Below are 17,603 nucleotides of genomic sequence, written 5' to 3' on the forward strand. Positions count from 1 at the left end.
GACGCTCAGGTGTTGGAAGCTATGGAATCCCTGTCCCTGGAGGGATTGAAATCCATATGGATGTGGCACTCGGGGATGTGGTTTAGTGGTGGCCTTGACCAGTTGGACTCACAGAATCCCAGAGCGAACCGGATTGGAAAAGACCCCTGAGATCGTCGAGTCCAACCCGTGCCCCAACCCCACCTTGGCACCCAGCCCATGGCACCGAGTGCCATGTCCAGGCTCTGCTTCAACACCCTCTGGGACGGGGACTCCACCCCCTCCGTGGACAGCCCATTCCAAGGTCTGGTCCCTCTCTCTGGAAAGAACTTCTTCCCAATGTCCAACCTAAACCTCCCCTGGCACAGCTCAGGGCTGTCCCCTCTTGGCCTACTGCTAGTTTCTGGGAGCAGAGCCTGACACACCCCCCCCGGCTCCCCCCTCCTGTCAGGGAGTTGCAGAGAGTGAGGAGGTCTCCTCTGAGCCTCCTCCTCTCCAGGCTGAACCCCACCATCTCCCTCAACCTCTCCTCATGGGAATTGTGCTCCAGACCCTTCCCCAGCCTCGTTACTCTTCTCCGCACCTGCTCCAGCCCCTCCATGTCCTTCCTGAGCTGAGGGCCCAGAGCTGGACACAGCACTCGAGGTGAGGCCTCACCAGCACTGAGTCCAGAGGCAGAATCGATTCCCTGCTCCTGCTGCCACACTGATCCCGATCCAGGCCAGGATCCATTGGCTTTTTTGGCCCCCTGGGCACCCCTGGGCTCGTGTCCCGCTGCTGTCCATCCACACCCCCAGATCCCTCTCTCCAGCCACTCTGTCCCTGCGCTGCAGGGGGTTGTTGTGGTCAAAGTGCAGGACCTGCCTCTTGACCTTGTTGAACCTCATCCCATTGGATTCATCCCATCTCTCCAGCCTCTCTGGGCCCCTCTGCAGCTCTATGACTTTCAAGCTCTTTTCCAGCCTTAACAACTCCACGACTGGAGTTCACCCTGTGATTCTTTCCATGGGAGCGGGGGTCTGGATCAGGAGCAGTGTGGCAGCAGGAGCAGGGAAGGGATTCTTCCCCTAGACTCAGTGCTGGTGAGACCTCACCTCGAGTGCTGTGTCCAGCTCTGGGCCCTCAGTTCAGGAAGGACAGGGAGGGGCTGGAGCAGGTGCAGAGAAGAGCAACGAGGCTGGGGAAGGGTCTGGAGCACAATTCCCATGAGGAGAGGCTGAGGGAGCTGGGGGGGCTGAACCTGGAGAGGAGGTGGCTTGGGGGAGACCTCCTCACTCTCTGCAACTCCCTGACAGAAGGGGGGAGCCGGGGGGGTCGAACTCTGCTCCCAGGAACCAGCAGTAGGACAAGAGGGCTCAATCTCCAGCTGTGCCAGGGGAGGTTTAGATCAGTCATTGGGAAGAAATTCTTTCCAGAGAGAGGGATCAGACCTTGGAATGGGCTGCCCAGGGAGGGGGTGGAGTTCCCATCCCTGGGGGTGTTGAAGCAGAGCCTGGACGTGGCACTCGGTGCCATGGGCTGGGTGCCAAGGTGGGGTTGGGGCAGGGATTGGACTCGCCGATCTTGGGGGTCTTTTCCAACCCGGTTCATTCCGGGATTCTGGCATTCTGCGCTCGGGATTCGCTTCTCCGAAGAAACCCCGAGCTCAGCAAGGCTGGGCCCCGGCTGATAAACGAGGCTCATATCCCCCCCGAATATGATGCCAGCAGTTTTTTTGTACTTTGTCTTCCACTGCGGTAGTAAAGTTTTTAATTAGGAAAGCTAATGAGATCGATTAGTCATTAGGAGTGACCTCCGGATCGCGGCGGGGAGGGGGGGGACGCGTGCGCCGGGCTGATAACGGGGGACGCCGGGGTATTGTTTGTAATAAAAGCCTGGAGTGTTTGATTTGAGTGAAATGTGCCACCGGGAATTCATCACGCGGAGAGGGAAAAATTACAACCCCGGGAGCCTGTAATGAAGGGAATTAAACCAACATCCCGGCTAAATAACATGATTATCTACACAAAACCCCTCGGCAAGCAAGTCATAATAGAGAGCACGGCTCTGCCGAGAGGCTCTTTGAGGAGGTGGTTAATGCCGGGAGCGCTTCCCAAAGAGCTGCTCCGGCTTGAATGCGCCATCCAATTACCGCCGGGAATAGAGTTTTCCAGGTGCCAGCCCGGTTTGGGAAAGAAGAGGAGGAAGAGGAGGAGGAGGAGGAGGGGGAGACAACCACGATTTGGGACCTGTGTTTCTTGCCTGATGAGCTTCTGGGTTGATTAGTGGCAGCTCGGGCAAAAAAAGGTGTTAATTATGGATCCGGTGAATTCCTGGTTTAGTAATTTTGGGAAGAGGGAAAGGATTGACTTGTGCTGGTGTTGTCTGGGGAGGGGGTTGGATTGTGGCTCTTTTCCCGGTGGGAAGGAACTGCTTTGAGGGTGTGGTTGCTGTTGGGGGTTGTGTTTGGGGACGTGGGGCTGTATCCATGAGGGGCTGGATGTGTCCACACATCCCAGGGGACAAAAGTGTCACAGGGTGGAGTTGGATAGGATATCAGGAAGGAATTCTTCCCTGGGAGGGTGGTGAGGGGCTGGGATGGAATTCCCAGAGAAGCTGCGGCTGCCCCATACCTGGAAGTGTCCAAGGTTAGGCGGCGATTCAGGCGCTACCCTGAGGAATTTGGTGGGAGCCAAAAAATCCTGGGATGGGGAAACTGTGATGGAAAACCAGTTTGTGTCTCTGTCGTCTTTCCTCTCTTGCTTCTTCCCTCACCTCCAAAGTTTCGATTCCTCCCGTCACCAAGTTGTGGAATGATTTGGGACTAGAAGGGAACTTTGAAGGTCATGGAATTCCAACCCCCTGCCTATATGCAGGGGACACCTCCTACCATCCCAGGTTGCTCCAACCTGGCCTTGGACACTCCCAGGGATGGGACAGTCAGAGCTTCTCCAGGAAATCCATTCCAGCCCCTCTCCACCCTCCCAGCCAAGAATTCCTTCCCAATATCCCATCTAACCCTGGGAAGCCACTCCCTGTGTCCTGTCCCTCCATCCCTTGTCCCAACTCCCTCTCCAGCTCTCCTGGAGCCCCTTTAGGCCCTGCAAGGGGCTCTCAGGTCTCCCTGGTGAACATTCCCAGCTCTCCTAGCCTGGCTCCAGAGCAGAGGGGCTCCAGCCCTTGGATCATCTCTGTGGCCTCCTCTGGAATTTCTCCAGCAGCTCCACATTCCTCTGCTGTTGGAGATCCCAGAGCTGGAGGCAGCACAAAACCTCCTGTTTTATCGGAATTTCTTCTATTTTAATTCTTATTCCAAATCCCCAGAAACTCTCGAAGTGACTTCTTTTATCTTCCTACTTTTCCATCCGTTCAACATTAACCAGTGAAGGACTTAAGGAACCTTTCCTTGGAATGTCCTTTGTAGCACTTCTGATTTTAGGGACGCTCCCTGTTTTCCCAACAGTGGTCTTGGAAGCATCATTCCCTGCCCGTGGGAGAAGGCTTGGAATGAGATGATCTTTAAGATCCATTCCAACCCGAGCCATTCCGTGATTCCATGACCAAAATTGCTGATGCCCAAAATAATTTGCATGGGAACATTATTTCCATGTGTCAATTAAGCCAAAGTCCCACATAGGAGTCGAAGGGATGGGAAGGAGTCTTAAAATTACCTTTTGGACTTGGGATCTTGGCTTCATCCGGGGGTTTGGAGGTTCCGTCTCCTGTGGCGTGGGCAGGAGCAATGCCAAGGCTGAGCTGGGTGAGATATTTATCCCAAACACTTCCCAAATTTTATTGCAGCTGTAGAAAAGGGAATGTTTGTGTGATGTTGGGGCTTTCAGGGATGTGAATCCCTCCATGTGCTCCTTCCTCAGTGCTCATTTATCCCGCGGTATCGAGTCGAGGAACGTCTTTATTAGGAAAAATTCCAGGGATTTTTCCGTCCTGGCAGAGCTTGGGTTTCTCCTTCCCTCACCATCAGGAGGCTGGCTGAGTTTGGGAGCGGAAATCTGTGTCGCCTATTCTTTCCCAAACCCAACACAAACTTGTTGGGAACGCTCAAGAAGGAAAATATTCCCTGTGTGAAAGTGTAAATCCATGGATTGATGTCGCTGCTGTTGCAGGGACAGGGGGAAGCTGCTCCCTGATTTCTAAGGAATAAGATTGACTCCAAAACATATTTGCCTATTTTTCCTGTTTGGACACCGCTCCAGCATCCTGAATTTAAGTGGGATGGGATATTCTCCCTCCTCTGGCCGAGAGAAACGTTGGGATGGGGACAATGTTTCCAGGGGGAATAATGACTCCCGCTTTTCCCCTCTGAACCTACCGTGAATTTTATGGAGAGGATCTCCAAGAAAAACAGCCGACCCTTTAAATCAGGTCTAAACCGACAAGGCTGGGTCTGGGCATGGAGGGTCAGCTTTAATTATCTGGGAACTTCCAGCTGGAGGTTGTAGAAGTTGGGACATTGGACGCATTCCCTGAAAGCCAGGGAAAAAAAATGACCTCGCTGTCCAAGAGGGGGAGAAAACGGAGTTGGGAATTGGGAATTGCAGGGAATGTTCCATGCAATATCCCGGCGTGTGGGTCATCCTGGGAAGTGGAGAATCCCGGGATGATTAGGGATTTCGAAAGGGAAAGATCATTCAGTCCGACCCCTCCCGCTGTCCCAGGTTGCTCCAAGCCCCATCCAGCCTGGTTTTGGATGCTTCCAGGGATGAAAAATACTGAATTGAATGGATAAATCCTTTTCCAGGGGGGATATTGGGATCGAGGTGTTGGGGAATCCATGATTCCCCTGGTGGAGTTTTGCTGAGGGGTTGCTGGAGCCAAACACCCGCAAGGCCACCAGGCCCTTCCCGTTACCATCCGCCGGGGTTGTCCCATCCCTGGCACATCCCAGGGCTCTTCCATCCCTTTTCCAGGTTCTAAGGAGTTGGGCAGCACCTAAGTTGGACACAGAACCTCTGATGGTTGGAATATTCTGTTGTTCCGCGATTCCGTGACTTGAAAAATCTTTTAAAGGTCTTTTCCAGCCTTAACAATTCTATTGGTGAGATCCCTCCTGTCCCATCCGCACCCAAATTCCAAGTTCTTTTTTTTCCATGTTCTTCCTCCTAGGATCCAACTTCCCCTTGGCCAGGAGCCCCCCTTCCAACAAGGTGATCAAGACCCGCTACAGGATCGTGAAGAAGAACGTGGCCACTCCAGCCTTGTCCTCCTTCTCCAGCCCCATTCCCACCTGGAAGACCAGGCGCCCCGGGACATCCAGGTAATTTTTCCATCCCTAAAATGCAGCTGTTGGGGTGCGGGAGCCGGGCCAATTCCCACGCTGGCTCCATGTTATTCCCTGTTTGTTTGGTCCTTCTAAAACCAGGCTTATTGACTTCAAGTGGAAAATGGTTTTAGTCGTCGGGTTAAGCTCCTGATTAATTCCCCCTTGGAATCACTTGTTTCCCTGGAGCAGTTAAATTAGCTGGAAGGAGGAGGAATAAATGTGTCGGCGCGTTGTCGGGTGGGAGGGAGATGCTCCAAACCTTCCCCGGGATGGAGGTGCCGACACAAAGTCACCTCTTTTCCCGGTTTTCCCATCTGGAAATATGTCGGCACCCGCCTGGAAAAGGGTGTCATCCAAGGATGGTGCTGTAGCCTTGAGTCAGAGTCTTCCTAAATGGGCTGGAGATGCTTCCAGGGAGCATCTCGGAGGCCAAGGGAAAACTTGGAGGTTGTGTAGGAGTGGGAAGGTCCTGGGAATAATTGGTGCTGTTAAAAAAGGGGCTTTTGGAAGTGCTAGGTTTGGTTAAACCTCAGATTTTGGATGCTTTTAGCTTGGGTGTGACTCATCGTCCCCCTCAAAATGCCAGCGAGGTTAGATGGGATATCGGGAAGGAATTCTTCCCTGGGAGGCTGGGATGGATTTCTCAGAGAAGTTGTGGCTACCCCATCCCTGGAAGTGTCCAAGGCCAGGTTGGAGTAACCTGGGATGGTGGGAGGTGTCCCTGCCCATGGCAGGAGGTTGGACCTGGATAATCTTGCAGGTCCCTTCCAACCCAAACCATTCCAAGATTCCATGAACTTCAGCCTTAATTACCAGAGAACAGTTTGTGCTCTTTGTGTTCCACTCCGGCTCTTCCCGTCATCATCTGATGGAGGATCCGTGGTGAGAGACAGGAAGGGGAGAAGCTTCAGGAATGGGAATCAGGCAGGACCAGAGCAGGAGCCTCTGGAATGGGGGTGGTGGGTCTTGCCCAACCCAGCAACGATTTTCCAGCGGAATGACCTCATTCCCATTTCATCCCTATCCATCTCTGACTCCGTTAAACGACGGAGCCGAGATCTTCCAGCTGCTCCAGACGAATTCGGATGAAACGCCGGCAGCAAATTGAAACAATTGTGGTTTCACGGAGCCGTAAATCCCAAATTACCTTCGTTGGGGGCGATCCATCATCCGGCCTGTCTGGAGGGAGCACGTGGAAAATTCTTCTCCTGTGGTTTTTAGGGTTTTTTTCCTCTCCGTCCTTCGGAGCATCCTCACGGATCTACCACAAGGAACTCCTTTTTTCCTGATTTTCCTTGCTCTTCCCAAAGGAAGGAACCGCTCTGGTGATGATGGGACATTGAGTTTTATCTTTCCTCCTGATTGGACAATTATTTTTAATGATTTTTAATGATTTTAATTATTTTTAACATTTCTGTAACATTCTGCTTTTAATACTTATAATATTTTATAATAATATGATATTTTTAACGTCCTGTTCTTAAGCCAAAAGTGGGAATTCAACCGGTGGTGCCGCACTCTGCTCCCAAATTTCTTCCCAACTGCCACTGAGGAGCAACTCCTTCCATGAAATCCAGTTTTTGGGATGTCCAGAAGTGACATCCCAGGGCTTTACTCGCTCTGGGGCATCCGGGATGTCACCCTTGTTGCCAAGAAATCGCTGGAATAGGGTGACGAGGGGCGTGGCTTTGGGAAACGAGTGCCGGGGAGAGCGGCAGGAGACACCTGATCCCGATCCCTCGGGAATGAGTTCCGTCCCCCCGATCATCGCCGACTTGCATTAAACTCTGCCCTGCCGCTGACTTGGCCTCGAGGCGAGGAGGTGGGAGTATATTTGAAATTAATTTTCCTCCACTTTTGGTAATATTTTGGTTTTAAATAGATTTATAAGTGACCCGGGGCCCATTCCTCCCAATTTATGAAGATAATTTCCCCTCTCTCGATAAGGTTAAATTTACACCCGCTATTTCCATATTAATTCACGCTCCTAAGTGGATCTCATTTTCTTCCCTCTTTCCATCCAAGCCAGTGTGGCCCTTTCCTAATGCAATTTCCCCCCCCCTCCCTCACTAAATCACCGTGATCGGGAAGTCATGATCGAGTTAAATTAACTTAAATTAATTTACTTAATAAGAGCTCCGGATCGTCGTGAATGAGGGGAAGATTTATTGATCCTCCTTTTTCACTCCTCCCCTTCCCCTCCCTCTGCTTTGCCGGAGCGCGACTCCCGAGGGCTGGGATTTGCTTCCTGTTGACTTTGAGGTTGGTCATCCCTTAAATAAAAAAAAATCTTGGGAAGGGATGTCCCCTCCCTTCACGGCCTCTTTCCGTCAGGAGGAGTTTTGATGGATGCTTCCAAGCTCTTCCCGTGGTGTCAGGAGACGCCGGCACCGGGAAATTGGGATGTCCAGGAGTCACAGACCTTGTCCAGAGGCAGCTGAAGCCTCCTGGAGTTGATGGTTAGAAGGATGGAGCACCTTTCCCTATCCCTGGGAGATTTGGGATCGTTCATCCTGGAGAAGGGAAGGCTCCAGGGTGACCCGATTGTGGCCTTCCAGGACCTGAGGGGAGCGGAAAAGAAAGATGGAGAAGGAATTTTTGCAAGGCCCTGGAGTGACAGGATGAGAGGGAATGGCTTCAACCTGACAGAGAGTAGGTTTAGGTAGGATGTGGTGGGATTTTTGGGATGTCCAGGAGTTGGACTCGTGATCCTTGTGCATCCCAAGTCAGACCATTGTAGGATTCTCTGAACTCCAGCAGGAGACTCCAACCCTGGACATCCAGAGGCGCTTTTAAGCCACATTTTTGGGAGTGCAGAGTCCTCAGCCTCGTGTTCAGAGACCCCCGAGCTGCGAGTCGAGCGCTGACCCAGTTTGAAGAGATTTTTTCCTAAAATCCTGCTGCGAGTGTGGAAAACAAAAGTCACCTTTCTGCAAAGAATCCGACATGTTTTCCCAAAAACTTCACGGCTCGTCCTGAGGGACAATCCAACCCCTCCAGTTCTATAAATAAGTAAAGAACAAGATAATCCAACATTTGTCAGAGAAATGCCGGCTCAGGAAAAAGGACTCGGGTGGTTTAGTTTTGTTTTCTTGTTGAGCTTTGTTTTATTCCCTGTTTATTTGGGGTGTTTTTTGTCTGTTCCGTGACCTGGAGCGTTGAAGGGATTTGGGAGGAAAATATTTTCCATTGTCACTGTCCCTGGAGGTGTCCAGGGAAGGACTGGACGTGGCACTCAGTGCTCTGGGCTGGGGGTAGATCAAAGGTTGGACTCGGTGATCCAGGAGATCTTTTCCAATGGAAATGGTTCTGCCATTGCAGGGATTTTTTTTCCCTGGTTTCAAGGATCCTAAATCCTTTAGGGTTTTGGGTTGGAAGGTAAAGGGGGATGTAGGGTTTGGTAAAGTGGAGGATGTTGGGTTTGAAATGGGACTCAACCACAGTGGTGGGTCCAAGTGCCACTGCCTGAGGGAAATGAGATCTATGGCCGAACATCCAAGAGGAGAAGGAAACCCCATCCCTGGCAGTGGCCTCTGCAGGATTTTGGGATGTTGTGCCAGGTCACCTGGACACACCAACCTCCTTGTCCCACCCTTCCCTTCGTGCCAGTTGGGTTTTGGTTTCCAGCTTCTTTCTACTCTCTCTCTGGTTTTTGGACATCAGTCGCCAACCAGTTGACCCAACTCATCGCCCGGTTCATGGAATCATGGAATGCTTTGGGTTGGAAGTGACCTTTGAAGAGCATCCAGTTCCAAGGTAGGGACACCTCCCGCTATCCCAGATTGCTCCAAGGCCCGTCCAACCTGACCTTGGACACTTGCAGGGATGAGACCATCCAGTGCCACCTCCCTGTCCCCGTGGTCCCTTGGCTTCCCCCTCCATGGGAGAACATTTTCCATGTTATTCCGGAGCTGCGGGTGCCAGTCCTGGTGTGCTCTTGGCGTGTAAGTTATCCCTTTCTCCCTAAATCCTTGGAGATTCACCAAGGGTTGAGTGAAGGCCTTGGGTTCCAGGATAGAGTCACATGTGCCCCGTTGGGTCCGTGATAATTCCCATGTCCAATTCCCGCAGGACACAGAACTGTAGGGTTGACTTGCCAGAACAAAATTCCATTGGTTCCAAGCCTTTTGGTTGCACTCCCAAGGCTCCTTGGGAAGTCCAGCCCATTGTGGGAATGGGATGGATTCAGCTAACCTCTCTTACGGCGTTCATGGAAACCGTTGGGAAGCGCTTGAGATCCATCGCTGGACGTTGGTTGTCGTACAACCCAACTTGGGATTGGAGGTGGTGGGCACAGGTTTCCCAGAGAAACTGTGGCTGCCCCATCCCTGGAATTGTCCATGGACAGGGCTTGGAGAAGCCTGGGATAGTGGAAGGTGTCGCTGCCCACAGCAGAGGGTGGAACCGGATGACCTGAAGGTCCCTTCCCACCCAACCATCCCATGATCCCAGAGGCAGCAGCAATTGGAGCTGGGAACTCAGAGCAGAATTTGGGATCATAACTCACGATGGATGGAGCAAATCCATATTTCTCCAGCTCTGGGCCGTGGTCATCTCCAAAGGAGCAGAGAAAGCAGGGAAAACTGTGGACGTCGGCTTCCCCGAACACTCCGAGGGGAGCGGCTTTAGTCGACATTCCCATATATTGAGAGAGACAGGGATGGAGATTTTAAAGATCTCAGCAAACTCTCCCTTCTCTCCTTGATCCGTTTATTTCTTCCTCTTGAAGGATCCAAGAGTTGGGATCCCAAATTCCTGCAGACCAGTTCAGAGGTGATACTTCTCCAAAGTGTGTGTGGGGGAACCTGCAAAATCCCAACTTAATTTCTGTTTCAGACACAGTTTTCTAAGTTGTTTATCTTGTCCTGATGATGCCCCGAAGTGGTTGGTGGCTAAAAAGGAAATATGAGACAGGCACGTCCGGTTGCAAAAGGCACAGCAGAAGGACTCCTTAGGTGGTAAATTCTGCAAGGCACGATTCTTTCTGCGTTGTCTTTTCTCCTCAAGGGTGATCCTGCGTGAGTTCTCAAAAGCATCAGCAGCGTTATAGATGATGTGTCTCCAGACCTCCCTATTGAAGGTCAGAGTAGACCAGTTATGATGATCAATATGGCCAAGGCTGAGATGTTGTTTCAGGGAGTCCTTGTATCTTCTCTTTGGGGCTCCTCTCTTGCGGCAACCAGTGGCAAGTTCACCATAAAGCAAGATCTTAGGGAGGCGGTGATCTTTTATCCTTGAGACGTGCCCTGCCCATCGCAGCTGTGTTCTCAGCAACATGGCCTCAATACTTGTGACTGCTGCTTGTTCTAGAACAGATGTATTGGTCACATCATCTGACCAGTGGATGTTTAGGATTGTAGGGAGGCAGTGTTGATGGAGCGTTCTAGGAGTTGCAGATGATGGCGGTAGATGACCCAAGTTTCAGATCCATATGAAAGGGTAGACAGCACTATGACTCTGTAAACATTGATTTTTGTACTTTTTTTCAAGTGTTTATTTCGCCAAACTCTTTTATGGAGCTTTCCAAAGGCACTATAAACCTTTGCCAACCTGTTGCCTATCTCTCCGTCGATCTGACCGTCTGAGGAGATGAGGCTGCCTAGGGAATTAAACTGATTTGAGCTCTGATTTGCCAATCACAGAATCATAGAATCATAGAATCAGCTGGGTTGGAAGGGACCTCTGAGATTATCGAGTCCAACCCTTGATCCAACACTGCTGTGGTTCCCAGCTCATGGCACTGATGCCACATCCAGTCTCTTTTTAAAAATCTCCAGGGATGGAGAATCCACCATTTCCCTGGGCAGCCCATTCCAATGTCTGACCACCCTCTCTGGAAAGAAATTCTTCCTAATGTCCAACCTAAACCTCCCCTGGCACAACTTCAGACCAAACCCTCTTGTCTTGCTGATGGTTGCCTGGGAAAAGAGACCAACCCCCACCTGACTACACCTTCCTGTCAGGGAGTTGTAGAGAGTGAGGAGGTCTCCCTTGAGCCTCCTCTTCTCCAGGCTGAAGAACCCCAACTCCCTCAGCCTCTCCTCAGAGGACTTGTGCTTCAGTCCCTTCCCCAGCCTCATTGCTCTCCTCTGGACCTGCTCCAGGACCTCAATATCCTTCCTGAACTGAGGGGCCCAGAACTGGACACAGCACTCCAGGTGTGGCCTCACCAGCACTGAGTGCAGGGGAATGGTGATATGGGGATGATGGAAGACTTCCTGAGGAGCAGGTTGATGGAGAACTTCTGTCTTCTTCAAGCTGACTTCCAACCCAAAGAGCTCAGCAGCCTCTGCAGAGCAGGATGTTGAACGCTGCAGAGCTGCTTCTGTGTGGGCGACAAGGGTGGCGTCATCAGCATAAAACAACCTGGAGAAGAGAAGGCTCCGGGGTGACCCAGTTGTGGCCTTCCAGGACCTGAAGGGAGCGGAAAAGGAAGATGGAGAAGGAATTTTTTCATGGCCCTGGAGTGGCAGGATGAGAGGGAATGGCTTCAGCCTGGCAGAGAGTAGGTTTAGATGTGGTGTGGTGGGATTTCTGGATGTCCAGGAGTCACAGACCTTGTCCAGAGGCAGCTGAAGCCCTCTGGAGTTGATGGTTAGAAGGATGGAGCACCTTTCCCTATCCCTGGGAGATTCGGGATTGTTGAGCCTGGAGAAGAGAAGGCTCCAGGGTGACCCAGTTGTGGCCTTCCAGGACCTGAAGGGAGTGGAAAAGGGAGATGGAGAAGGAATTTTTGCAAGGACCTGGAGTGCCAGGACAAGAGGGAATGGCTTCAACCTGACAGAGAGGAGGTTTAGGCGGGATGTGGTGGGATTTTTGGGTTGTCAGGAGATGTGGCCACCGGGAAATCGGGATGTCCTGGTGTAGTCACAGACCTTGTCCAGGGGAATGGTGATATGGGGATGATGGAAGACTTCCTGAGGAGCAGGTTGATGGAGAACTTTTGTCTTCTTCAAGCTGACTTCAGCCCAAAGAGCTCAGCAGAGCAGGATGTTAAACTCTGCAGAGCTGCTTCTGTGTGAGCGACGAGGGCGGCGTCATCAGCATAAAGCAGCTCCCAGACAAGATGGTTTAAGGTCTTAGTGTGGGCTTGAGCAGATAACTTGGAAAAAAAAAGCTTTTTTCCTTCCTTTAAGAAGGGCCCTGTCATGGATTTCTCCCCGTTTTGTTTTCTCCCCGTTTTTGTTCTGGGTGCTGAATTTCCTTTTCCTAATCCCGAGGGAGGTTCTTAAGGCTTGGATTTTTGGGGGTTTTTATGGTTTTTTTTTGAAGGGCTGTCGAAGCCATTCTTCCCCAGTGACATCTCATTAAAGTGACATTCCTTCCCCCCCTCGGAAAAAAAAAGAAGCTATATTTTTAATTTTCTATAGGAAGGCTTTTTAATCCCTTTAATGAGGGGGGATGAGAGGCAGGGCCCGGATTGTTTGGAGCAGCCCTGACATGTGGCCCAGGATAATCCACTTTCTGTGCCAAGACTGGTTTGGAGGCTTTAAAAAAAACAACAATGGGATCTCGGTGGGGCAAAGCTTCGGGATTAATCCTTCGTGTTCCTGGTACTCCCCCTTTCCCAGAGACACTTGGGAATATTCCTCTCTTCTCTCTTCCTTCTCTTTTTATTTCTTATTTCTGTTTCTTCTTCCCCCATTTCCTCTTTTCCCTCTTTCCTTTTTTCTTGCCCTTTTTTCTTTTTATTTCTTCTTCTTCTTCTTCTTCCATTTCCTCTTTTCCCTTTCCCTCTTTTTCTTGTTTTTCCTTTTTCATTTCCCCCCTTTTAATTTTTTTTTCCTTTGTTACCTTCCTTTCTTTGCCCTTTTTCTATATTTTCCCCATTTCTCTCACTTCTCCTTTTTTCCTTTCCCCCTATTTTTCCTTTTCCCTTTTTTCTCTTCTTCCTTTTTTCCCTTCTTACCTTTTTTCTCTTTTCCTTTTTTCCCCTTTCCCGTTTTTCCTTTTCCCTTTTTTCTGTTTCCTCTTTTTTCCTTTTTTCCCTTTTTCCCTTTTTCCTTTCCCTTTTTTCTGTTTTCCCTTTTTTTTCCTTTTTCCCCTTTCCCATTTTTTCTTTTCCCTTTTTTCCCTTTTCCTTTTTTCCTTTTCCCTTTTTTCCCTTTTCCCTTTTTTCTGTTTCCTCTTTTTTCCTTTTTTCCCTTTTCCCTATTTCCTTTTTTTCTTTTTCCCTATTTTTCTCTTTTCCTATTTTCCCCTTTCCCCTTTTTCCCCTTTTCCCTTTTTCCTTTTTTCTTTTTCCCTATTTTTCCCTTTTCCTATTTTCCCCTTTCCCTTTTTTTCCCTTTTTCCTTTATCCTTTTTTCTTTTTCCCTATTTTTCCCCTTTCCCTATTTTTCCCTTTTCCTATTTTCCCCTTTCCCTTTTTCCCTTTTTCTTTTTTCCTTTTTTTCCTCTACTTTTCCCCCTTTCCTATTTTCCCCTTTCCCTTTTTTCCCTTTCCCCTTTTTTCTGTTTCTTCTTTTTTCCTTTTTCCTCTTTTCCTCTTTCCCCATTTTTTCCCTTTTCCTATTTTTCCCCTTTCCCCCTTTTCCTTTTTTCCCCACTGTTCCCTAAACCCGGATCTTTCCTTCCTGGGAGCTCCTGCAGCTTCATCCTGAGCTGGAGTTGGACACTTGGATTTGATGCTCTCAAAGGTCTTTTCCAGCCTCAGCAATTCCAGGATTCTCTGTGATGGTTTTTCCCTTTCTCCCTTTTTCCCCCCCTTTTCCCTTTTTAACCTTTTACCCTTTTTTCCCTTTTTAACCTTTTACCCCTTTTTCCCTTTTCCCTTTTTTCTTTTCCCCCTTTCCCTCCTTTTTTCCTTTCCTCTTTTTTCTCTTTTCCCCTTTTTCTTTCTCCTTTACTTCCATTTTTCCCTTTCCCCTTTTTCTTTCTTCCCTTTCCCCTCATTTTCCTTTTCTCTTTTTTCTCTTTTCCCTTTCCCTGTTCTTTTTCTCCTTTTCCCCTCATTTTTCCCTTTTCCTTTTTTCCCTTCCCCCTTTTCCCCTTTTTCTTTCTTTCCTTTTTTCCTTTTTAAATTTCTCTCTTTTCTCTTTTTTCTTTTTTCTCTTTATTTCCCCTTTTTCCTTTTTCCTTTATTTCCCTTTTCCCAATTTTCTTTATTTCCCCTTTTCCTTCTTTCTTTTTCCTTTACTTCCCTTTTTCACTTCTTCCAATTTTTTTATCTCTTCTCCTTTGTTCCCTTTTTCTTTTTCCTTTATTTCTCTTTTTTCCTTTTCTTCCATTTTGTATCTACTTTCTTTATTTTTTTTCCTTTATTTTCCCTTTATTTCCCTTTTCCCATTTTACATATTTTTCTTTATTTATTTTTCCTTTATTTTCCCTTTATTTCCCTTTTTCCATTTTGTATCTTTTTTCTTTATTTTTTTATCCTTTATTTTCTTTTATTTCCCTTTTCCCTTTTCCCGTTTTATATCTTTTCCTTTATTTACTTTTCCTTTATTTTTCCTTTATTTCCCTTTTTCCCTTTTCCATTTTAATCCTTTTTTCCTTATTCATTTTCCCTTTATTTTTCTTTTATTTCCCTTTTCCCATTTTTTATCTTTTTTCCTTATTTATTTTTCCTTTGTTTTCCCTTTATTTCCCTTTTTCCCTTTTTCTTTTTTTCCTTATTTATTTTTCCTTTATTTTCCCTTTATTTCCATTTTTCTTTTTTCCCCTTATTTATTTTTCCTTTATTTCCCCTTTTCCATTTTTTATCTTTTTTCCTTATTTATTTTTCCTTTATTTTCCCTTCTTTCCCTTTTTCCCTTTTCCCCTTTTCCCCATTTCTTCTCTCTTTTTTCCTCCTTTTCTTTCCCCTTTTTCCCCTTCTTTCCATATTTTCCATCCCATTTTTCCCCCCTTTCCCTCTCTTCTCCTCCCCCCATCCCTCTCTCCCACCCATCAAACCCCTCAGCAGATCCCAAAAATTCCACCCCCTCCACTCCCTCCCCAGCCTATCCCCCATCCTCCCATTCCCCCCATTCCTTCCCAGTGCCGGGAGATTGTATTTTGTGCCATTTTTCCGGGAATTCCAGGCTGCCGGCAGCACTCCCGGCGGGGTCGACGCCGCAATCGAGCTCCACTTCGGAGGAACTAATGAATCCCAAATAAAAACGGGACTCGGGGGTTAACGACCAGCTCCGAGTGCTCGCCAACATCCTCGGGAATAATGGGATTTGCCTGTTTTAATTTGGGTTAATGGAGTCGTCGCCTTCCGAATGGATTCCATTAGAAATGAAAGTGTCACATCCCGACCCGCCGCTTATTTATTCCTCGGGGAGTTGGGCTTGGATCAGCCCTTTTCCCGGAGCTTGGAGCGTCCTCACCGTTCCCTAAACCTGGATTTTCCCTCCTGGGAGCCCCGTGTTGGACATTTGGGCTCGATGATCCCAAAGGTCTTTTCCAACGATTCCGTGCGTTGGTTGGGAGCAAACCCGGAGTTGGGAGTCGCTGGATTTAGGGGGGATAAGTGCAGGAAGCTGGATTTTGTCCGTAGGGAGATCGTACAGACACGGAAAACCTGAGCAGAGCTGGGAATAAAAGCTGGGAATAAATTCTTTGGGCAGGAATTCAGATGGGAGAGGTGGATCTGTGGACCCGGGGAACCCAAGGAGGTCTTTTCCAGGCTTGTCTGCTCCTCTCCAGGTGCTGGGACACCAGGATTGGGATGGTTCATCCCATGTCAGAGTGGAAAAAGTCATGGATGCTCTGAGTGCTCTGGAGACGGGCTGGGAATACTGGGAATGTCCAACCTGGAGAAGGGAAGGATCCAGGGAGACCTTGGAACCCCTTCCAGGGCCTAAAGGGGCTCCAGGAGAGCTGGAGAGGGACTGGGGACAAGAGATGGAGGGACAGGACACAGGGAATGGCTTCCCACGGTTAGATGGGATATTAGGAAGGAGTTCCTTACTGGGAAGATGGTGAGGGACTGGAATGGAATTCCCAGAGAAACTGTGGCTCCCCCATCCCTGGAAGTGTCCAAGACCAGGTTGGATCACCCTGGGATAGTGGGAGGTGTCCCTGCCCATGGCAGGGGTTTGGAATTCCATGATCTTTCCCCTCCCTTCCCACCCAAACCATTCCATGATTCCATGACTCCAGTGGATTTATCCCTCCTCACCCAAACTTTGGGACACAAAGTCCCCTCAGGGACCAGTCGAGGTTTTCTTGGGATTCAAAGCCGGACTTTAAAACCCTTAAACCCTCTCCCTGCTCCTCCCTCTATCCCAGGGAATCCTTTGTCCCTTCCTGGGTGCTCCAGGATAAAATATTCCATGGGACCACAGAGTTTCTGGCGCTGCTGTTCCTTTTATCCCTCCAAATTCCCAAATATCAACTGTAACTTAAAAAAACCCACCTCATATTTTATGGGATATTATGGGATATTATTCCCTTTTTCCAACCCAATCTTCTGCAGGAACTGAATATTCCAGCCGGGTGAAATCTCCTTGTGGATAAACTTTCCTAAGCTGGCCACATTCCATAATTTCAACCTCATTTGGAAGTGGTTTGGACCCTCTGGAAGTGGTTTTTCCAAGGCTCATAATCCCTCCTGACGCCATCCTGTTTGGAGAGCATTTTTCCCAGCGCTGGGTGTTTCCACATTCCCGGATTTTTCACCGTATGGGGACAGCTGTGGGAGTGAGGGATGGATGTAATTCCCAAATTTTGAGGGATGGATTTAATTCCCAAGTTTCTAAGCGATTAGTGATGGCAAAGCTGCCTTTTTTCCACCTGCTTTTTCCCAGGAAGGGCCGTAACTTCTCCAATATTTTTGGAGTTTTCCAGTGGGAAAGTTGGTATTTAAAAGGAAAACCGCCAAAAAAAAAAAAAAAAAGGAAGGAATGGCGTAAATTCCCGGAATTTCTCCTTACCAGGATAAAGTTGTGAGGCTTAAATTGAGCTTAAATTGAGCTTAAAATGAGCTGCTGCCCTGAGCCGGGTCCAACTGCCACCGGCATCTGGGCTGAGCTCCGGGATGTGCCCGGGCAGGTCCCAGAGCTCGGGAATGAGGGAACCGGATTTTTGGGAGCAAAAAGGTCACTTGGCAAAGAAGCTGGAGCGTCATTTCCAGCTGCTTCATTCCAGCCAGGTTGAGTAAACATTGAGGATTCTCCCAGGCCCGAGGATGGATCCATCTGTTCCGCCCTGCTGTGAGAAAATCCTGGAATGTCCCGAGCCGGGAGGAACATCGGAGTGCAGCTCCTGGTCCGGCACGGGATGATCCCAAGAAAAAAGGGTCCAGTTTCACCCTCAGGCTGAGATTATGGAATTTCCAGTGGAGTTGAGGTGGATTTTGTGCTAAATATGGATAAAAATTCCTAAATAATGGTGTGTTCGTATCCCAAGCCTATGGAATGATGGGAAAGTTTGG

At 49.0% G+C, this 17,603-nt stretch overlaps 1 protein-coding gene across 1 annotated transcript in view; it reads left to right on the top strand.

Annotated features, from left to right (window-relative positions):
* Positions 1 to 17,603, top strand: part of LOC116789380 (zinc finger CCCH domain-containing protein 3-like) — a 116,682-nt gene that overhangs the window by 36,613 nt on the left and 62,466 nt on the right. Inside the window, 1 exon segment of the mRNA XM_032693171.1 lies at positions 5,083 to 5,233. Coding sequence (XP_032549062.1) covers positions 5,083 to 5,233 — 151 coding nt within the window.

The sequence above is a fragment of the Chiroxiphia lanceolata genome, chromosome 1 (genome assembly GCF_009829145.1).
Source record: "Chiroxiphia lanceolata isolate bChiLan1 chromosome 1, bChiLan1.pri, whole genome shotgun sequence".
NCBI classification, from domain to species: domain Eukaryota; kingdom Metazoa; phylum Chordata; class Aves; order Passeriformes; family Pipridae; genus Chiroxiphia; species Chiroxiphia lanceolata.